General features: G+C 32.7%; 1 protein-coding gene across 1 annotated transcript; it reads left to right on the top strand.

The window, feature by feature from the left end:
• Nucleotides 1-17354: 17354 nt before the first annotated feature.
• On the top strand, nt 17355-19053 carry CHIL (Chalcone-flavanone isomerase family protein). Its single transcript, XM_078580040.1, has 5 exons — nt 17355-17513; nt 17652-17735; nt 17822-17977; nt 18449-18675; nt 18745-19053. Coding segments are annotated over exons 1-5 (630 nt in total). The 5' UTR covers nt 17355-17512; the 3' UTR covers nt 18907-19053.
• Nucleotides 19054-22020: the final 2967 nt, after the last annotated feature.

Here is a 22020-nt window from a genome sequence, read left to right as displayed (position 1 = left end):
CATACATAAAAAATTGACAATTTTTTTCCCAAAGACCCCTACAGTTCTTAAAAAAATCATAAAAAACTTATCCACATCAATCCTTTCAATTTTTTTTCTATAAAATTTATCTTTGAAAATTCATCCATGTGTAAGACTATATAGTTTGGGATAATTTATCCATATGGAACCCAACTAATACATAATTAATATTTACCTAAAAAAACCTCTCATTTGTCTTGTCAAATCACTTTTCCCCCACTTTTCCTTGGGTGCCATCATTCACATGATGCAAGATACATGCCTTCCCCGTTGGTTGGACATGCTTACTTTGGTTTCTATATCTTAGGAACTGGGGCACACATCACTGATTACCCTAAAAAATTGTCAAGGTAATTTCTCTTCACAAAGTTTAAATATCATTTAACGTACTGTAAATGTCAAGAAAATTTTTAATATAATAAAGTTTGTAGAACACAGAATCTATATGAAAATAATATAGAACCCAGAACCATTTATTATTGTTTCTTAAATATATTTTAGATATGAGAAGGTATAAAATAATTTTCCACCTCATCGTGGATCCACCGCTTGGACTATAAATATTGGGAGTATGTAAAGTTAAAAGTATCATTAAAAAGATTGGCTATAATGAAAATACTTAGCATTACGTGAAATATCAAAAGATATAATTTTGAAAGGTATGAGCTCTATAATTTAAATTTAAAATAGTCATGGAATGTTCAAGAAATATTGATACAATCTATGGTACATGGACATTTTCTTGCTCTGGTATGAGATTCATCATTTAATTTCTTCTAAAAAATAAATCATTTATGTAAATGGAACCCAATAAAATAGAAAACATCATTGCTGGTGATTGAAAATATGATTCGTATGCTATACAAATATGTATTTTACATGGTTATGAATATTTAGTACTTCCATATATCATGTGTTTACATTTGATGATGTAATTTCATTTATGATTATTTCTAATTTAATCCTAATTAAATATGAAAATTCACCTTGCATTATTTATGAAAAAGGTTTATCTTTCCCAAATGTTTCTTTTATGTTTATTTTGTCAAAATGAATGTCTGGTCTTTTCTGGAGTCAGGTATGTAAACAAGTTCAATGAATGATTATAAAATTATAGATTGATATGTGTGTTTTTTTAATGGTTAACAACATCTGGTGTTAACCCCATCTGCAATCTATAGTGGATATTTGAAAACATGCATCTGGTCATTAATTTACATCATACTCGATTATTTTTGTTCCTAATTCTCATGATTATGATGTCTTTTAATTCATTTTATAAAATTTTCACCATTACCATGCCAGTTTTCCAAATCTCAGATTTTTCAAGGTTAATTAATTCCTTTAATCATGTTTGACCTTTGTTGAGATCAAAGCAGTTAAACTTAACCACATTTCTTGAGTTTAGTTTTTTCATTGCATATACTACATCTTGAAGCATTTTTAGTATCCTTTATATAAGAATGCTACAATATATATTTGAAGATACATTATGATACCATCTCAATCCTACAGTTACCCCATATTTTTATAGACTCCATTATAATAATGAGCCTGGTTTATATGATATGTACTGAAAGATATGTGAAATCTTTGATTAGCTTGCACTCCCCCCTATAATTTCATCAAGAAGTGGTTAGATTAGTAAGGGCTATATCCTGGAATATTGAGATAATATTGATAAGAGCATGGAAGTTTGTTTGTGATAATTTAGATGTATAAATAACATCATATTAATTAAGGGGCAATGAAACATTTTTAAGGAATAGATATATCTCAAGCATCACACATGTATTGGAGAGGTTTTTTGGTATCTTGTTGCATGAGAAATCATTCCAAAAACCTTCTGAACATGAACAACTCATTTTGGATATGTTCGTGCCTCGTCAAGAAGGGAATTAAATGAATTAGGCAAGGGACAAAGTGAATTTCTACAAGATACCTTAAGAACACTTCATTCACCTAAGAGGATGTTTAAAAAATCTTGCTATATCTACAGAAAAGCTCTATTAGTAAAGAAAGGGAGAAAAATAGAGGCTTTTATAACTAGGGCTTACATAGCCCCAAATGGGCCTTGCTCTACCACCAAAATCTCCAAAATGCATGACCGGTGAGCACACCAGTTTAATAAACGGAGCACACCATCTTTTGTTATTACATGTTTTGCAGGGGTAATAAATGAAAATGACATTTCAATCATTGGATGTCTCTTCCTATTAAAGGTTAGGATTGTTTGCATTCCCTCAAGCAATAGCCCATTTTTGCAAGGCCTTGGAGAATGATGGTTTCATCAATATTTGATATGCAGGACATAATTAATATTTTTATCAAAATGATTTGTCTAAAATCATTTAAAAAAACTGCCCATTTTTTCTGCTGGTGGCTTCATGGCCTAGAAGTTAAGTGGACCAATAGCCCGCTCTTGAAATGGGCATGACAGCAGCTTGTAGTGTACTAAATAACCTGGAAGATTTGTTACAGGTCAATTTTCTAATCCTTGTTTGTTACATTAGAAAACCTTGATTCTAGGTTGCCTGTCCAAATGTGGAAAACAGGTGGACAAGAGATGTAATAAAAAATTAAAATCATAAAACCTCATTTCACTCCCAATTAAGGTTAATTTGATGCTTATTCTTTAACTCCGCGATGCCATTTCTCACAATCTCAAAATACTATACAAAGGGGTGAAAGACAATTTTAAATACAAGAGTCATGAATCATAAGCCCTTGGACCTGATTCCATGGAGAAAGAGGGTTATGTTTTGAATTCAGACTTGATTGACTTTCTCATTTATCCTCCAATAGGAAAGCTGGTTCCATGGTTGAATAACTCAGTCAATTGAACACAATTTTCTTTATTTCTCATGATCTAAAAATAATGTTATATGTTAAGATATGAAACTATGGTTAATTCCTTACAATAATTTTTCAATGCAGCAGAAAGTAGATAATAATTCACACTGGTTAGATCAAGGAAGAATAATCTGATTGAATTTTGGGGCCTTATTCCACCTTTGACATAGCCCTTGAGACAATGTCTTTAAGTCGTCCTACAGAAGTCTTTAATAATAAAGTATATCCACCAACGTTCTTTAATCTTATGCCTCCAAGTCTCTATACCAATGTATCAATCTAATTGATAGTGTTAACGGCCCAATAACATTTATTTGAAAAAAATTTAATTAACTATATTGACATCTATTCTAATGAAGAAGTATTGATTTAACCCAATATATAGGTTAGATTTCTAGTCCGCAGGTTACTAGGTAATACCTCATACTCCACAAGATACAAAGTAGTATTTGAACTATCTTGTTGAAAATTTTGAAGCAAATATATGTGGCCAACAAAGCAACCACATATTCCATTTCTAGTTCATTTATACATTGTAGTCTCATTGCACACGTGTGATGCTTATGATGAAGTCCATGAATATGTGATCTGACTTAGAGACATATGATGAGAGAATTGTATGGCGATCACTGTTTGTTATGCATGTGTTTTAAATATTTGTTCAAAGGGATACTTGAAAAGGAAACTGAAGTATTGAGATAGAATAACACTATCTAATCTCACTCATACAATGAGTATGACCGGTCCTATAGCTATCAGTGTAGAGATCCTCAACATAGATAGTAGGTGCTCTTAAGTAGAAATAGTTCATTGAGTTAATCTGTATTTATCTCCAAAGGGTATTATACCCAATTACCAATCAAGATAATTCATGCTCTTGTTGTATAAGTGGTCCTTAGATACCTTAGGTTATCTATTGGACTTACAATACTACTTTGACTATGACCTACAAGTTATTAATTATGGAATTCTAAACATTATTATGTGGGCTTCAGTTAGAAGTTCCAAAGATGATTGAGTCCCAAGATGTCTGCCCTTGGTATAAGAAAAAAACAATTCTAGGAAGATGATTTGATGAAGCCCTTGGTGGAGGTAATGGAATGTTAGAGAAGAGGTCTCTGAAAATTTTTGAATGCATTAGTTCAAACTTGGACTACAAATTTTGGTTTGAGAGTACCATACCTTAAGTCATCCTAGGAATCCCACGTGGATGAGGGAATATAAGTATGCAGTAATTGACGACAGACATGTTTCCTAAGAGAGTCAATACACTTTTATAGCTTGGCACCCCACGGGATGGAGACTCGGGTTATCAATTGGGTTAAATCAATTGGTCATTAAGTAATATATATGATGATATAGTTAATTAACTTTGAAGGCATGTAAAGGTCATTGGGCCAGTGGATGAATAGACTAGATTGATGAATGAGCCTAGAGGGTCACATGCAATGGACTTTTGGACGTTAGATGTTATAGTTATAATGAACAATGTCTGCTTATTATAAATAGGTAAAGCTTTTGAATGAAATTCACTTGGGCAAAAATGTTTTGGAGCCCTATTCTTCTTCTCCTTTGTCCCCTTTACTCTTCTCCATTATCAATTTGATTGGGACAAGGTAACAATGATGGTGAAGTGAGAACATAACTCATCATAATTAAGAACGATATATGAAATGGTTGGGATAGCATGAATACATATCGATGCTGCACACTTACCCTGGTGAACATGTCTCACTTGAGGAACCAAGACGACCTGATCTATCTCTTTGATTTGGGTCAATAAAATTTTTTGGTGTCATGATGATTCTGTTTTCATTCTTCCACTATTGGAATACCTTTAGTTTCATTCAAATCAAGGTCATATAGTCCAAAACCTTTGCCATCAGTATTTACCATTTATGGGTTATCCTTCATTTATGAAAGACTCCCTAATGACTAAGGGGCTTGACTACTCATCAAACACTTATGGGTCATTCAATTAGTGTTGATATGTAATGGAGATCATTGGAGAATGGCCTCTGCAATATCTGAGATACCCCAACCAGGGATGAAATGTATCTTCTTCCTTGAATTACAAACTCAGCTACCTTGTTGTATTTGTTGACATGTCTGAGCTAAGAAATGTTTAAGTCCCATGATTAGAGATTCATATAGCTTTTTCAAAACATATTTATGTATGCACAACATGTCCTTGCTATCTCAGGTCAGAAAATCACTTATATCACCTTAACATGAATCCACACAGTTTATGCTTAGGTATAAGATTTTTTGGGGATTTTAAAAAATCATTTGAGTCAATTCTTTCTCTAAAGATCACTCACCATCTGACCTATTGTCTCCACGCTAATGGTCAAAACATAAGACATACCTATCATATAAGTAAGATCATATAATGCCATTATATCTAGATAGCTTGATGTGTCAAATACTAATTGTCACTGTGTGATGATTCATGAATCCATTGCATGTACCCATGCACTTCACTATAAATATCTCACAAGAATAATAACAAACAATCATATCATTTAAATAAAATTAAAAATAACATAGTTTTTGGGATTGGAATGATTGCTAACATAATACACATCTATAGGTAGCCAATTCCTGGCATGGGCTCTCCCTCTTATCCAATTCTCATCAATAAATTAAAAGATAATTGACTTAATTACCAAATAAAATATAAGAATGTGAGAATAATCCCACTTGACTCAAAGGAGAAAGGATTCAAGCGTGGTTAGTACTATTAATAAATAAATAAAAATACTATTTAGAAGATATTTCACCTTTGTAATCATTTATTTGGGAATGATGACTGATGTATGTGCATGATGGAATTTAGAAAATGAAGTTAAGCATAAAAGGTAATTGTTAGTATTCTGTTGATGTTCTCACAAACTATGACCTGAAATGTATTATAGCAGATGTTTTAAAATTATAAATGAATGCATATAAACAAACTTTACAATGTAATTATGTAGTAAAATGTTTCATCAGTCTAACATAGAAGATTCTTTTGTTTAAACTTAATCATTTATTTTGTCTTTTTTTCAACATTAAGATCATTTCAAACCTTGCTAAAATGTGGCTTTATGCATTTGGTGCAAAGATACTGAACCTGAAGTTGGGCACAAGGTTCGTTTGAGTTTTTTGATCACATATTTTGTAACAAATTCAATATTGATGTGATCTAGATTTGTGCAAATTTGTGAAGGGGGTGTGTTTATACTTACAGAATGATGGCACTTAATAAAATTTACATTATTAGGTGAGCTTAATCACCACCTTTATTTTTCCTGTTTAAAATATGATGTTTTATAGGAATTTAGTTTGGGAAGATACTTACATCAAATCTTGTGCAATGAAGTAGTTAAACATACAATAATAAAAAGGAAGAATGTAAAAAAGATGGAGCACAAAAATCTGTCTCTTCGTACTGCAAGAAAATTTCATAAAGTTTTGTACAAAATTTTACAAAAGTTCCCAAACTTCAGAGTATATCCAACGTCTAGAAAACTCATGTGTGTGACCCTGAATATCCTTTATTAGCCAACCATATTAATTAACTTTGTCTTCATAAAGGTTAATTATGATGCATGATTTGAATGCAATAAATATTTCCAGCCCCTGGGCTTCTTACATACACCTATTGATCTACAAAATACAAAATAGCATGTCAACAATCTCATAAAATCTTTACCAACATTCTGTGATCTATATATAATGCTTCATTTTCATGAGGCTCTAAAACTACTTGGGTATTGTTAATTGGCAAACTCTATTCATTTATTCTATTAATTACTGATGTGTGCGAGATATGATCATGGAATAAGTTCTCAGAAATTTCCACTACCAGGGTAAAGGACTTAATTAGATCTTCTTCCTTCACTCTACCTCCTTTTACTCCAAGGGTGGACAATTGCATATCCACCGCACAACCACCATTCTAGACATCTTGGTGCATCTGGATCAGGAATGATTTGAATCTTATGGTTATACACTCTTAGGTAATAGAAAAAAAACCCATCCATTGACAATGTGCTTTTTTGTATATTGTCTAAGAGCTAGTAATACAATCATGATATGCATCATAATTGACGTTAGGTATAATACCATTGATGGATTCATGCAGATAAATTCACATAACTTTTTTATCCAAAAACCACTCATAATGAGTCCTTCATGGCTCCACAGTAATCACTATAAGATCAACCACACTCATCAAGTTTGATGTACTCTCGCACATCCTTCACATAGGAATATTAAGAAGTCATTATCTCATGATAACTCACCTATAAACTAGATGTATTCATGGATCTCATTTATAACTATTGTGCACACATTTTAGGGAATCTACTTTGATAGTTAATATCAAACCAGATATGGTTGTGCAGTTGGCTAGCTAGCCACAAATATTTTATATGTATTTGATAAATAACTTAATTATTGAATCCAACATTACTTAATCAATAAACTATTTGTAAATTTCCATTGTTATATTATTATCTGATGTTCACTTTTTGTGATTGAGATGGATTGAAACTGATGATGAAATTATTTCTAGAAATTGATTTCATACATTAAATAATTTTTTATCAATTATTTGATAAATTGCCATAACATGGTTATGATTAAATTAGTATAAGATTGTGAATACCTAATGGAAATATTGGGATGACTAAGATAAGTTTTGGAATGTGCAACTAGGATATTGGGTTAGGGCTATGTTTGGAAGAGCCATTCTGTCCAACTTGCAAAACATGCAAGTCTGATCACATGTGAAAGACTTCAGGGGCTCTAAAAGTTCAGATATACATCAAGATTTTATTTACTGATTTTTGTATAATTGGCCTAAGCACAAAGAGTGTCTTCTTTGGGCATCATTAGATATCGTGTGGGATATCCCTATTATAGGATGATATGACTAGTCCCAATATTAATAAAAATTCATGTTTCCTGTGTATCATCCACCTCTATAATTACTTAGGATTATCTCTACCTATAGAAATATACACCATAAATAATAAGAAAAATATATCAAGTTCACCTCCTTCTTTTGTAATGACTTTCCCTTGTAAATCAGCTCTCACGTCTGCTCCATGGAGGAAAGCAAAAAATTGGCCCTACATTTGCCACATTCTTGGTGTAGCTGCTCCTAATTTATTAGCTTGCTTCTTATTTTTAATTTAATTCCAAAACTCAAAATACTACATGTGAGGCCTTCTGTAGTTTGATTCATATTTACCTTCCCATATTCATTTCCCAAGGCTCATGTACCAATGTTAGGAATTAATAAAACAGTGACACGAGAAAATTGTACTGTCACTTAACACACAAAAAATGTTATAAACTAACAGGGTTTAAAAACTATTTTAAAACAGATATAAAAAGTTGACAATCATGATTAAGTTGTTAAGATGGGACTACACATCCATAGTATAAGAGACAATTGAGTAGTGGAGGGGGTGCATATAAAACCCTTGACTGAGGTAGTTGAATTATTGGAAAAATTTAGGGTTCAGTGATCTCCAAATGTACGAGTAAAAACTATGCTTACCAATTTGGGTTCGAAGGATTACACTTAAATAATAATATATGACACAAGCATTCCTTGAAAGGATTACACCTAACTACTTTTCGATAAGCATAAATTTGTTGTTGCGTACATGCATAAAATGCTATTTAAGATGATCCAGGCATCTAGGAAGTTAAACAGGTCATTCCCTATGGATAAGGAATTCAGCCAAGGTCCGAGTCTACTCTGAGCATAGGTTTGGTTCAATATAATTAAGCCACTATATTTTTTCATGATTTTAGATATTTGAAGGTTTAGGAATGCAGGGGATTGAATTCTTGATCTAATGGAGAATATTTGGAGTAAAAGGATTTTAAATGAGAGATATATGAGTATATGAGTTTTTACAGGGTTTTGTAAAAAAATCTGTATATTTTCTACCAAACACAACATTAACCGATGGTATATCACTGTATCCAATGGATAATAGAGTGCACCACAAACTATGGAAGGCACTTGGCATTATCCTATGGATTAGAGTGCTTTGCAAAGTATTTAAGCTGCGTAGCAATTTCCAATGGATAACAGTGTGCACCATGTAGTTTAAAATAGAGGACACTGTCGTGCCCAATCAGGGTGGGACACATGTCACGTGTGGTGGAACATTTGATCAAAGGAGCAAAAATAATTCAACTTGAAACATTAATAACTTTTGATCCACAACTCTGATTGGGTTGCAATTTTAATATCATCTTCCCAATAATATCCTGTTTCGTTTTATTTACCTCGATCATGATTTTGAACTCCAAATATTTTACAAATTTTTATAATGACAGAAATGCCCTCTAAATCTAAGTTCCCTCTTTAAGAACATAAATATTTTCTATCCTCGAGATATTTTTTGCGCCCCTCTTAGCCGGAGGCTACCAGAAGGAAAAGGAGAGGTTTAAGGACCCTTTACACCATTTCCTGATACTTGGGAGTATTGTGGAAGCAATATTCAAACACTGAACGTGGTCGTACCAAGTACAGAATCGCACCCCGCGGCCCCCCTAGGACAGGCATGTGCCAATAGGGGTTATGTGAGGATTCAGAAACTTTTCTGGCTTGTAATTGCTTCCATTCTTAATTAGATGTTGTTTTCTCATTAGTTTAGTTTGATTTAATCATCTTATTATAAAAAACATTCCAACAATCACTCTCATATGTCTTTTCACATCATTTTTCTTTGATACCTTATTTCTATCATCAAACTCACTTAAAAAAAACATAACCTCTTATACCTAATTATATAATAGTTATATCTCCATATTTTCTTCCATCCTCTTATCTTTCCGTAATTTCTCATCTCTCACCTACTATCACCTTTTTATAATCACAAATATGACTCTCCCATCACTTAGAAATCATATAGTGTCATTGCCTAGGCTCCCTGAGGATCAACCCTTGCTTACACACTGTATTTAGTGACGAATATAAATGTATTGCATGATAGTCGAATCACAACAATGATATAGTTAAAACACAAAAAATTTGAGTTCATCACTCTCTACATTATATATCACATTGTATAGGTTGTCATGTGTTGGCTAGTCAACCTATGAATTGGGTTCATTAGTTAATGTTTACGTATTATAACTTTTGGATAAATTTAATCGATAGGTTCTTCCAATAAATAGTTTGCGGTTATGGGGTTCTCAACTAGATTGGTACATAGTCTAGAAGGTCACGTGCATAATGTTTATTGGGTGTGATAAGAAATACATAAACATAATGGTCTTTTATGAACAACAAATGAAATGAAAAAAACCCATTTTAAAACATACCTAGAGGAGTTTATTTAGGGCACTCCACCTATTTTTATTGAACACCCTCCTTGCCTTTAAATGATTTGAAAATTTGCAGAAGATACTTCATTTAGGTGACTCGGAGAAATTTTTTTGAGGAATAAATTGTTTGTTCATTTGACTCTACAAAAAGTGTTTAGATCATAATTTGGCTATTAGTTGTAAAGGATTATTTTGATTCATTTTATTTTGTTGCACAAGGTTGTTTGGATTGTTGATCGTGGCTTAAACTTCAAGTTTATGAGTCCCACAAAAATGTTTAAGCTATAATACCATTGGATTTCAAATATCTAATTGAATGAAATATTTTATTCCAGTCCTCATTGAATTGGATACTCGCTGCTCCTTATGGCATCAAAGGAATAAATGCACCACTTGGTGCATGTTTCGTTTGAGGTTCCCTACCTAGTCTTATCTTAGTTCCATATGGAACATAATAAGGATGGAGAAGCGGGCTAAGATAATGAATTAAATTTTGATTATTTAAATTTATTTGGATTAGTTGATGTCATACCCAAATATTGGGTAGTGGGCATAAAAGAGCACCATATTCTCTTTAACCGCCATTTGGGTTCCCTTGCACGGGAGCAACTTCCTTCACTCCGTAAGTCCTTGAATTTTCTTCTGACACTTTATTATTATGTTCTGATAAAAATCTTAAAATTTTTACTTTTTCTAGAAAAGGAAGAGTTAGTCCTCCCAACAAGAATGAGACCAACTTTAGGCATGTATTATGTGTCCATAAATACTCCATGCTTTCAGGACTTAATGTAGACATCTCAAATATGATCATGACATGATTCCAATTCATGGTTGTACCATCAGTAGTCTTTCAAACTGGTGTCCTTCTATGTAATTCACAGATTTCTGACACTTTTAGAATATACTAAAGTAAATAACTAACTACTACTGGTCAAATTTATCCCTCCCTATGGAAAATAGGCAGGTGCAGCAACCTCTTCAAGCCATACCACAAAATGTTTATGCAACTAAGCTGACATATGCGAAGAATTCAAACCTAGTCGTGCAAGACATTCTCATAGAGCCAAACTCACTGCCAAGATCTAATAAATGGCCTATGGCATGTTACAGCAAACACAAGCATAAATCAGACCCACATTAAAGATCACTACTTCCATCGATTATGAGTGGTAGGGGTACTTTACATCATTCTAATATAAGAGGCATAAATTCATACATTATTAATGACCAGAAATTCTGAAATCTGAAACTACCATGTTTAGTGCTACATAAAATAAGGGAAATTACATAACCAATATCCAGAAAAAAATCTTTCAAAACTCATAAAAATGGCTACACAATTCTAGATATTGATCTATGATAATAAAAAATACACCTAGCATGAGCATCTGAAAGATAGAGAAGAAAATCTAACTTCTTATTCAGCTACACTACTTGGAGACAACCCCTTGTTATTTCTTAAATTGGAAAGTGCCATGAACTATAGCACTCTCCCAAACACCATAGAACTTTCAAAACAATCCCATTAAAACAAGCTCCAAACTTTCCAATAAACTAAATCCCAATCCACTATTACCAGCTTGATCCTCAACTTACATTCAGTGCCACTCCATTATTTTTTATCCTCTCCTATTAAGGACACCCTCTCGGGCCCAGTCTCAGCAATGAGAGAAGAGTGCTAAAGTGACACTGGTCCTCTTGATATGAATACCAGTAATCAGAAATAATGAATTCATAAATCCAAAATATAAGTCAATAAGAAGTGTGCGGCCAGAGTGACCTTTATCCTAAGCCTTCGTAATCCTATATCCCTTTAGTTGGACCCAATTATGTTGTATGTACAATCCGGGGTGAAGAAAATACCCACATGACCCAAAGTAGTCCCTCTGTACAGATCTGACCAAGGAATTCATAAGGGACTCCCCTACTTCCTTTGGTCTCAAACACTATAGTATTGGTCAGATACATAAGATTGCATAACAAGAAAAATAACTAGCATTGTACTTTTAAATGTCAATATGAGTTCCTTTTTCTTCTTCATCTGTTTCATCTGTTTAATCCTCAAATAACATAAATATAAAAATAAATGTCAGCACAAAAAATTTTAGAACACTGGCCTTAATTGATTCTTGAATTTAAAGCTGAGATATGTATCCTCATTCATAATGAGGATGATTAGGTGACCAGTATGCTTTATGAAATAGCTATGTTTCTAGAGTTATGGGAGTTGTGACTTCTCCCGAGCCTTTTAGGGGATGCTGCGCCAGATAATCATGAAATATGTAATAGATAAAACTTCATAAGGCGATTACAAGATGGTAGAGAAATAGTGGGAGAGTAGTAGGCCCATGTAAATGTGGGATCATTTTATGAACGATGTCGGTTGTGACAATTGGGAGATAAAGGATAACATCAAATTAGATCAATACAATTATGCTTTATACTTTTTATTTACCTCTTTTTTAGAGTTGCACAAGCATTATTCACCATTTAAGGATAAAATAAGAAATTTATGATTTATTTTTATAAGCTCTATTTTCAAATATTTTATTGAGTTTTGAGACTAACTTGACTTGACTTGTAGATTCAAGTGGATTTCTCACATCTTTTTGGAGTTTTATTTGAAAAAACAGGATTTAGGTAAATATAATGGTGAAATTGACATAGAAATGGTAGGAAAGTGGACACCTAAGCCATCTAATAGATAATAAGAAGGGGTCACAGAAATCTCATGCACTAGGCCACCAAAAACAAGTTGGAAGCAGAAATCCAAAATGAGATACAAAGATAGGGGAGAAGAGAATAAATAGAAGTGCTCTAACTCTCCGGGTTGGAATGACAGGGTTTAATTACTAGGGTTTGGATTGACAGGATTACTTTATTTCCATCTTGGACCCACATTCCCTCCCTCCCAGGTTTAGAAATAAGCCTTTCAAATTCAAATTGTGGGTTAGTTCCACAATTATTGCATTTAGTTGACCCAGTCCTTAAGGACGATTGAATGGGTTTCTAGAGTGGGCTTCTTGTGCATTAGGCCTCTTCTTATTATCTATTAGACGGCTTAGGTGTCCACTTTCCTTGATTATTTTTAAATCACCTATTTTGAAACCATAATTTAAGTATTTTCTCAAGGAGCAAATAAAAATAAATATGTATTTCACTTAGTTAAAATAGTTTTGACTAGTTTTGATTTATTTCATTGATTATTTTGAAAATACTTTTCAAAATCCGGAAAAATATAAAATCACCTATTTTGAAAATACTTGAATTGTATTTTACTCTTATCATTACTTGATCCTTGAGGATTCGACCCTTACACTATTCTAAATAAGGAAAATTTTATAAATATTGTTGCATAAATCAGATCCTTGAAATGACTTATTTAACCCAAATTATGGTTTATCAAGAATCAAAGAGTAAAATACTCCTGAGTTACACAGAGAGAGAAAATTGTTCATCGAAGCTTGAGATTTATATTTGTGTAATTTATTTAATTTTTTTAAGTATTATTTTTAGTTTCGTAGAATATTGCTGATATCAACAGAAAACTTTTGGAAATGATTGGGTTAAAAGCAGGATGACGCAACTTTAGCTGGAATAGGGTTGCACCATTTTCCGGCTAAGGAGCTGCATTAATTTTTCATTCAGTAATATCTTGAGAAAGATTTGGTAACCTATCTTAGAGGGGGCATGCATGTTAAATCAACAAGAAAAGGTTACATACATTTTAGAATAGGGTACAGGGACACTTGAGGAATACATGTCCCAATGAAGACATCCTTCCATGAATTAATCATGACATAAACATGAGAAAGCATCTACATCCAAGATGATTATCCCATCACCCTCACTGTGCTACTATGGCTTTTGTACTTGTATCAAATTGGCTCTTAAGTTAAATGACTTTCAACTCAGAAATAACTATGACATTTCTTGTAGAAATTCATGTGGGAACACCAAGATAAATATGAAAACCTATGAAAATAAAAGGCACATAAACAAAACCCTAACTTTTAGTTGACATTTTATGTTGGATTGTATAATGATTTAATGGTTCAATGGTATGTGGCACATTCTAGCAAAGTTATGCCATAACACCATTTTTCTCATTTGTAAAGCAAACTTTGATGTGTTTAATTGGCAAATACAGTACAGAGAGAAGAATAAACTGATGAAACTATACTACTTGAGGGGGATCGCGCTTTGGATGAGTTGTTTTATTTAAAAATTATAATTGTGTAGTTTCTTTTGTGGAGCGAAAATGTTCTATATATGATGTGAATGTGAAGTGATAAAAATATAGTTTATAGTATCATACATAATATGAAGAAAAAATCCATAAAACTTACGTACCATCATTCGTATTAAGCTGTATACTAGTGTAATCTGCTTCTCCTAGCTGAAACCATTTAATTAAAAGACCAATATTCTCCATTATATCAGCAAAAATATGGAAATATGGTATATTGTAAACATCAGGTTCAATAGATCATCTGATACTAAGCCAATGTTTACGCATTTTTACTTCTTTTTTGGGTGAGGAGTCCTGTATATGTAAAGTCCATCTTTGAAGGATGTAGATTTGGGGTACATTCGTAATCATTTTTCTATGTGTAGTCAACTGTAAATTTCCCTCCTAAAGAAATAGAAGTTTGCCTACCAAGAGGAGTTTATGTAAACTCAAATTTCTCTTCAAGTCTTCCTTTATCACTTTTTTATTTTATCTACAGAATTCTTCTTTTTTTCATCTTCTTCGTTGTCTTCATCATCAACCGATTGTTCTTCTTCCTCTATGTATTCAATTGCTTCCTCTTTGTGTTCAACTTGTTTGCCTTCTTCTTTATCTTATTGTTTTTGTTCTTCATCTGTTCTTCTTTCGGCTTTTCATTTTTTGTTTTTTTAATTATTCTTCTTCATTATCTTCTTGTTTTTCGTGTTCTTCTTCTAATTTTTTACCTTTTCTTTTTTATTTTTATTGTTCATCTTGTTGTTTCTGTTTTTCTTCTGATCTTCTTGTTTTATTATTCTTCATGTTCTTGTTTTTATTTTGTTATTTTTAATTTTTGGTTTTTATTTTGGTTTTCTTCTTCATGTTCCTTTTTAATTCTTGCACATAATATTCCTGTTTTTGATATTATTCTCTTCTTATTCATTTTGTTGTTTATCATTTTCTTCTTCTTCTGCTTTTTGCCTCGTCCTGATTTTGGTGATTTTTACTCCTATTACTCTTTTTTGTTTTCTTAATATTCTTATTGTCATTGCTGTAACTGTTCTTTTTTTTATTGTTATTATTCTCTTCTTGATGTTTATTATTATTATTCTTGTTTTTCTTATTCTTCTTGTTGATTTTCTTTTCCTTGTTCATGTTCTTGTTCGTGTTTTTCTTCCTCTACATCTTACTGTAATTGTTCTTGCTCTTTTCATTCTTTGTGTTCTTGTTCTTGATCCTCTTTGTCTTCTTCTTCTTCTTCTAGTGTTTCTTATGCTTTTCCTTTTATTCCTCCCATTTCTCTTCTGATTCTTCTCCTTGTTTATTAATCTTCTTGTTGATGTTTTTGTTTCTCTTCTTCTTCTTCTTCTTATTCTTGTTCTTCTTCTGCTTATTCTTCATTCTTTCTTATTTTTCATCTTTTGTTCTTTGTTTCTTCTTCTTTGTTTTATTATTCATTTTACTTTTAGTTTTCTTCTTCTCCGTGCTCTTCTTTTTCCTCGTATTCTTTTTCTTTTTCTTTTTTTCCTTCTTTTTGTTCATCTTCTTTGTATTCTACTATTTTTTCTTCTTGGTGTCTTAAGTGTTCTTCTTGCTCTTGTTATTCTCCTTCTCCTTATACTTCTTATTCTCCTTATTCTTATTTTTCTCCTTCTTGATGTTCTCCTTCTTGTCTTCTTATTTTTATTTTATTTTTCTTTTATTATTATTATTATTATGTATTATTCTTGTTGTTATTGTTCTTCTTCTTTCTATTCTTCATTGTTTCTTATTCTGATTCTTATTCTTATTTTTATTTTTTGTCTTCTTCGTTATCTTATTTTTCATTTTGAGTTTCGTTTTCTTCTTCCTGATTTGTTGTTTTAATTCTTCCTTTTTTTCCTTATGTTTTCTTCATGTTCTTATTCTTTTTTTCTTGTTCTTCTTTTTTTTTATTCTCCTTGTTACTATTTTCTCTTACAGGAGTAGGTTTATGTATATTCCATTTTCTCTCTATGGCTTCCTCTATCTTTTTTATTTTCTCTCTAGAATTATTCTTCTTGTTCTTCATCTTCTTCATTGTTTTCATCTTCAAGTTATTGTTGTTTTTGTTGTTGTTGTTGTTGTTGTTCTTCTTTTTAGTCTTCTTATTCTCCTTCTTGTTTATATTCTTCTTTGTCTTCTTGTTCTTCTTTATGTTATTTTACCTTTCTTCCTTGTATTTTATTATTATTATTATGATCAAATATTGTTTGTTAGTGTTCTTCTTCTTTCTATTTTCTTCTTCTATTTCTTATTGGTATTCATTTTTTTTCTTCTTCTTCTTATTCTTCTTTTTTCCCTTCTTTTTCGTGTTTTTTCCATTTTGATCTCTATTTTCTTCTTTTTCTTCTTGTTATTTCAACTCTTATTGTTTTTCTTCTTGTTTCTTATTATTCTTTTTCGCTTTATTTTCCTTTTCCTTCTTTTTCTTCTTTATCATCATATTCTTTTTTAAGGGTCATCTCCGTGAGCCTTTAATTTACACATTTTCTCCATCTATTATTCCTGACGTAGTTGACAACAATTTCGCTTCAGGTAATGATATCTGCAGACACAGTTATTTACTATGTTGTCTTCAAAACACATAAGTCTGGACGTCAAGGTGGAGACTCAGTGCAGTGATTAGGACAATACATGGATGGGCACTCAATGCGATCACCACATTCACGTTTTCCCAGTGCAGAAGGAAGTTGGTTTGGTGTCACTTGATCGTCATCGATCCATTCGTTCTCCGGATGGAGTTAACAATCATCGCCTTCAAACACTGGCAAGTCTACCGGCAGAGAGCGACGTGGAGCGAGAAAACACCTCAAGAGCAACCAAACAACCGTAAAAAAGGGCCCTCTTTTTTCACAGAATTACAATTTTCTTCTCAGTGGTAGGTGCCGCACTACCGGATTGGTCGGGCAAGCTTCAACACGAGTTCTACCAACTACACTGCAAACCAACCCTTCAAAAAGAGTCCGCATTACCTCTTCACGCTTTGTGACGTTTGAGACTACTTTGTGCCCTTTTTGCGAGCTGATCACTGTTAATCCGACGTTCTACGCCAGACGCTGATTCCAAAGTTCGACGCATTGCCCTTCTCTATGATCTTTGTTTTTCAGGACAATCTTCTTGTCTTGCTTTTATTTTATTGATGACAATGTTCTTGGCTGCGACGTATCATGTCGAACTTTAACTTAGGCTTTTATTGTACCTTCAGTGGGCTCTGAGGGAGTAATGGTGGATGACATTGTGTTCCCTCCTCAGAACGCAGAACCCGAGCCACTGTCTCTCGTCGGATGCGGTTAGATATACCTGTCTAAATCTGTAGGGTTCTCTCTTCAGATATCGTTTCCATACTTAGTTTTTCTGTAACCATTTCATGAGCAGGGATAACGGATATCGAGATCCACTTTCTCCAGATTAAATTCACTGCCATCGGAGTTTATATCGACAAGGAGATCGTCAGCCACCTTGAAAAGTGGAAGGGAAAGAAGGGGAGCGAGCTTAAGGATGACGATCAGTTCTTTGAGGCCCTCATTTCAGGTGCGTTATGAAGTAATCTTAAGGATCTTCTTTCATGGAATTTTGAAGCACAACTAGTAAGCAGTATCTGACGAATTGAGGTAGGTTGTTTTTCGGAGTAGACCTTTGAGTCAACTGGTTGGAACTTGCTTAACCTCTTGAGTGAATTGGGGTTCCTTTGAGAAGTCCAACCCAACATGTAACACAGGAACTGGCCTCTATTTATAGCCACCACGAGAAACTTAATCATGTCCAGTCCATCCTTAAGTATCCCAGAATTTCGATTAGGATAGAGTTAGCCTCGGAACATTATTTAAACCTCAAAATAAAATAATTGTCCCAATCCCAAAATTTCCATGAGTGAATTATTCCATAAGTGAAATATAGCTCATAATTTTAAACTTTAACAAAAAATAGTGACGAGGAGAAATTCTTTACGCTGAATAAAATAATATACGTAACACATGTTATGGTGCGTCTTTTGCGATGCAGCACCTAAAAGGAAACAACTGAGAATTGTGGTTATCAAGGAAATCAAGGGATCACAGTATGGAGCCCAGCTGGAGAGCGCTGTTGTTGATCGCCTTGCCGCCGTGGACAAGTATGAAGACGAAGAAGAGAAGGCCCTTGAAAAGGTGGTCAGCTTCTTTCAGTCAATATACTTGAAGAAGGGATCCGTCATCACAATCAGCTTTTCTGCGGCACCCGCTCCAGCAGAGGTATGAATTAAATTTGCATCCTTCACGGAGGATTCAAGGAAAAATCCAATTATTTTTTGTTTCTCGTAGATATCGTTCTCCGCGGAGGGTAAGGAGGAGGCAAAGATCGAGTTAGACAATGAGAACGTTGCAGAAGTGCTGCAGAAATGGTACCTTGGAGGATCCTCAGCCATCTCTCCCTCTACTGTGGCGAGCCTCGCGGATAATCTTAGTCAGCTCCTTTCTCACTAGGCTCTACTTTGCCTCTAGAGAGCGAGAAAGAAAGATGCTTTTCTACGGAGACTAGGGAATAACTGTCAAGCTTGTCAATTCGCTCGGAACTTCAAGATTTCTATCCCCAGATTAATTAAGTCTTTATCTAGTTTTTTTTTTGGGTAAGTATCAGACTAATGCCGTTTTTAGATTATAAGGCATACTCCAGAGAAACTTAGAATAGCGAAAAACTCTCAACTGTTCCTACTATAATACCCTTTAGGATTAGGTGGAAATGAAAAGGAAAAAACATAAATGACTGGTACACTCCACACTTTAACCTGGCGTGCGTCGGCATATGATTGCTGTCCTAAAAAAGTCGGCATACGAGAGGTGAATGCTGTTCAGGCTACAAAAGATGCCCTTTGGGTAGAAAAGAGTACAGTAAAGTCAACAGTTAGTTGTTTTTAATAATAAAGTTTTATTTGCCATTACTATTCAAGCTACATTCTTTGCTCTGTTTTGTCTAGGGAAAGTATAATGTGTCATTGTAATTTCATTTCGTACAGTCATATATCTTACGTCAACTATAAATGAGATTTTATCTTCACACGTCTGAAAAAATGCTAGCATACTGATTGGTCACTGATTGAGGTGATGGATATAATATTGGGGTCATATATTTCCATTAGATACTCTATAACTTAATGACCAATATTAATTCTCAATTTAATAAAATTTACTATGAAATTCGCTTTCATCTCCTTAGACATCAGGCATTTGACAAGTAAAAAATCACTAGTATGTAAAAGCTAACAAAGAAAAGTATACAGGAAAATAGGGATGCGCCAACTTTTCATGAGACTGGTGATGCAGCATATTATTTTTTTTTACAATGTCTCAATGCTAATATTTTTATAATGCATCAAATCAAGATTCCTTTATACTGTGTTTGAGTACATTTCCATGGCCAAATATATTTTCCCAAGAATCAAACAATACAGTCAAAGATTCAATATTGAATAAAGGAGTATTGCCTAAACATACCAAGAAGTATTTCCATCTGCATCTTTAGCTTTGAATTATGCAAAGACAAGGATACAATGGTGAAGAAAAAAACTCAGCTTACATCTGAATTTGGTCATTGACTGTCCATTCAGTATAATAAAAACTAATAATAGCTTTATAAGTCTATCTGAATGTCTAGGTTAAATATCTTTCATTCCAATAAGTAAAAACAATGAGAGAAATATTAGCCATTGTTTGAGAGTGAAAAAAATCCAGTAAAAGGAAAGAAATACATGACTGTAAAAATCAATCAAATAAGAAGGAAGCCAGTAAGTATCTGTTTGAAGAGTTTTCATGTGGAATACAATGAAATTTACATGGCTCATTAGTGCTGGAATAATATATATATTTATAATAGGAAACAAAATCGCATATGTAAATTAAGCTGATAACAATTTATAACAGTAAAGGTCTTCCATTGTTTTAAGACACACTCTAGCTAATGTTAAACATCAGAAATGGTTTTCTTACAAATCCAACCACTGCTAGTTTAATGAAAAGTTTGTGTATTTATGAAGGTAAATTTAAGGGGACGACTACAAATAAGCGAGAGAAGTAATAGCCTAAACTCTTTTTGATAATATACCTGTTAAATTTTCCAGATATGATTTTCCAACATACACGTTTTTATTGCTGCCAGATTTTCATCATTTGGCCATAAAAGATTCATTGTTTTATCATGAAAGAATTCATATATTAATCACATATTGTCTATGTCTCTGCTTGTCTCATAATCCCCACCTCACTCAGTAACACAATCAAAAAAATGATTGATACTTATTATGTGCTAATATCTTATTTATTAAGTTTCTTTATCATTAGTTCTCAAAAAATTAGATTTAATTTATATATTTCTGAAGTCAAAATGCCTTTATATTTTTTATAATTTTTTTAAAAACTATTTCCCTATTTTTTCCTTCCACCCTTTTTTTTCTTGTGACTTTCATTTACCTCTACACTAACTTAGATGGCTTGAAAGATGTGTGACAATTCCAGGAAACTCAAATTAGAATCCAAATGGTCAATTAATGAATTAAGCAAGTCATAAAGTGGGTTGCCAAGAATGTAGTGGCTTGGGTTTAAGGTGTATAATTGTCATGGTTGGCATCCCACCATAAGTAAAACCATTAGGATGAAAGACCCTGTGGTACATCAGGATGATCCTTTTATTGGTGCAATAATGGCTAAAAAGCTACAATAATTTGGACACCAAATTGTGGTTCCAGGGCCATATTCTTTTACATCTACAAGAAAAGATTCCATTTTTTTTTCCCATTTTCCATCTGGTTAACTCCATATAATTTAGAAATTTTATAATAATAGACTCTAAGTCAATAAAAATATATCTTGTTGAAAAGGTGAGGTTCAACTGAATTTGTTGAACACAGTAAATTATTAACAAATAAAGAGGAAAGGGAGAAAACTTTTCAAAAACCAATGCTCAGACATATGGAATTAAATATATATTGGAATAATACCATGGAATATAAGATTAATCCTATGAAAAACCAGTTTAATCAGTCTGTTATACTTGACATGCTATGATTTTTGAGCGTTTACTTTGAAAAAATGAGATTATATTAATATATCTAGGTGTTCTTATCACTATTTTCTGGCTTTAGAGTTAGTATAATGTAGGCAGTGAAAATAAATTTCAACACTATAAGTGTAACTTTTAGCTATATAATATATCAAATTTAATTGAAAACAGTTAAATAGAAACATGTTAACATTCACTCAAAAAGTTTTTCTCAGTGATTTACAAAAAAATGAGTTATCTAAGTCATTTCAAACTTAAATATCAGGCTAGAATGATGACCAAAGTGCGTTAATACATCACTTGTCCCACTTGCATTAGGTCGAGGCTAAGAATAATTGTTTTAGTCAACTTTATCTTCATGATTAGCATTTGTTTATCATCTTGTGCATCAAAGAAGATAAATAATGGACATTTAAATCTTTCTATTTGATAATAAAAATAAGACAAAAAGTATGTTAATTTTCAGAAATTCAATTGATAAATTTCACGTAGTGCTATGTAGTTAAATTTTATTCTGAAACATACCATAAACCATGATCAAATTG

Source organism: Wolffia australiana, chromosome 8 (genome assembly GCF_029677425.1).
Source record: "Wolffia australiana isolate 7733 chromosome 8, ASM2967742v1".
NCBI lineage: Eukaryota > Viridiplantae > Streptophyta > Magnoliopsida > Alismatales > Araceae > Wolffia > Wolffia australiana.
Note: the sequence above shows the minus strand (reverse complement) of the source record. Positions and strands in the feature narration are given on the sequence as shown.

Coding starts and splice junctions, on each gene's coding strand:
- CHIL (XM_078580040.1), top strand. Junction 17,736..17,821: donor ACTGTCTCTCGTCGGATGCG/GTTAGATATACC, acceptor TTTCATGAGCAG/GGATAACGGATATCGAGATC. Junction 18,676..18,744: donor CGGCACCCGCTCCAGCAGAG/GTATGAATTAAA, acceptor TGTTTCTCGTAG/ATATCGTTCTCCGCGGAGGG.